This window comes from Mastomys coucha, chromosome X (genome assembly GCF_008632895.1).
Source record: "Mastomys coucha isolate ucsf_1 chromosome X, UCSF_Mcou_1, whole genome shotgun sequence".
Taxonomy (NCBI): domain Eukaryota; kingdom Metazoa; phylum Chordata; class Mammalia; order Rodentia; family Muridae; genus Mastomys; species Mastomys coucha.
Window position 1 is genome coordinate 123,892,922 of NC_045030.1, and position 1,838 is coordinate 123,894,759.

General features: G+C 35.5%; 1 protein-coding gene across 1 annotated transcript in view; it reads left to right on the forward strand.

Moving 5' to 3' along the window:
- Diaph2 (diaphanous related formin 2) overlaps positions 1-1,358 on the forward strand; it is a 555,303-nt gene extending 553,945 nt beyond the window's left edge. The window contains exons 26-27 of the mRNA XM_031375373.1: positions 717-812; positions 1,342-1,358. Of these exons, the coding sequence (XP_031231233.1) occupies positions 717-812; positions 1,342-1,358 (113 nt within the window). The remainder of the gene's footprint in view (positions 1-716; positions 813-1,341) is intronic.
- The last annotated feature ends 480 nt before the right edge of the window (positions 1,359-1,838 follow it).

Here is a 1,838-nt window from a genome sequence, read left to right on the forward strand (position 1 = left end):
CGAGTACTCTCCATTCTTGTTTCTAATAGTTCTTTCCTATAAAAAAAGTCTTTAGGCATGCACTAGCGTTTTAAAAAGCAAATGAGTTTTTGGTTTGTTTGTTTGGTTGGTTGGTTGGTTGATGTCTCTCAATATAAAATATGGCCTTTCAGGTGTTGTGGTCACCTTTTCTTTATAGAATGTCAGCAATTCAAAATGAGTAAAGGATATGGATTAGGTAAGAATTGAATGCAAATGTGTTTTGCAATTAGTGCTTTTTGAGACAATCGCAGATGATGGTTGAATGCTGACAGTATTAATACAATCAGTATTTAACCTTGTATAACTCTGCTTCATCAAATCACGCCCTGCACATTGATTGCATTAAGCCAGGTCAGTGGTTTCTTGCTTAGGAATATCTTTGAAGAATCTTAACCGGAAGGCAGCAGTAGCTGATCAGCTACTGTTTATTTGCATACTGAGTGTGTCATCAATAATACAAAAGACAAGGTCTTTAAGTTGAAAGAACAGTGGGATTGGCATGAATTTTGCTTAATGGTGCGTAATAAGCAAAGTAGTCTGTGATGGTAGAAACTGACAGGAGCCATTAAGTTAAAACAGATATATGTCTTTAATTTAAGGGTATTATGTAAATCTGACAGGAGTTTTTCCCTTTATTTTCCTGTAGTTTAACTTTAATTGCTGTAAGATTAATTCTGCTTTCTCTCATCCTCCAGAGGGTGATGAGACTGGAGTGATGGATAATCTTCTGGAAGCCCTACAGTCAGGTGCAGCGTTCAGAGACCGCAGAAAGCGAATTCCAAGGAATCCAGGTAAGACCCTCTTTAGCTTACATAGTCTGGTGATATGTGACTGTTCTATGTCAAGTCCCTCTTCCATAAAAAGAAAGTGTACTTTCTCAGAAACATGTTTTTTTCTCAGTTGATCTCAGGTTATATGTGGAATCTGAGTAAGCCACTACGTCTAATTAAGTTTGCAACTTTTAACCATGAAAATATATCTTATATACTGTGTTCTTTGAAAAAAATCAGAAATTAGGACTCCCACTGTGTTTAATATTAAATATTTTAATTGTTATTTTATGAGCATGGGGCTTAATTACATAAATGTAATTAAATCATTAAAAACAATTGACTCAAGAGGGTTATATTAGCTCTTCTCAGGTAAGGAAACTAAGTCAGTGTTTGTTTCTATAGTTGAGTTTTGGTTTTCACTATAGTGTACTGCCTAGTATTGTGAATAATGGGAGAATCACCATGATCATCAAAACTCAGAGAGTACTGGAGCAATTGTTTGATTATTTTGTGGTTGTGGTTGTGTTGTTGTTTTGTTTTGTAACAGATAAGGTTATGGTGTGAAAGCTGGTCTCAGTGAGGAGCTACATAAATGAAGCAGGACAAGTAGAACTTGGTCTCTGTTGAGACTGTGTGGGTCTGAGAATTTGTAACTGCTCTCAGGGCAATCCATATCAGCTTGTCTGATCACTCCCTCCAAGATCACTTCCTCTTATGCTCTTTTCATGTCTTTCTTGATCTAAGGGGAAAAAAACTAGGTGTGTTGATTTTATGTGTCCCCTTATATTTGGACAAGTAATGAAAAAAGAAAAATTAATACCTAATATGCAAATGTTACTTAATTTAAATTAGTCTAACTTGACTTAACTAGCTTATACTCCCCAAAAGTGTTCTGTGTTTGGACTTAAAGTTATTGTATATTAATAGAAGAGAAACTGGTAGCCATTGAAATTCATCAAATGGGGAGAAAGAGTAGTACTTAATGCTGTGTTGTCCATAAAAGTTTTGGGCAATGCTGAAATCCATAGCTGTAGCCCATGTAAG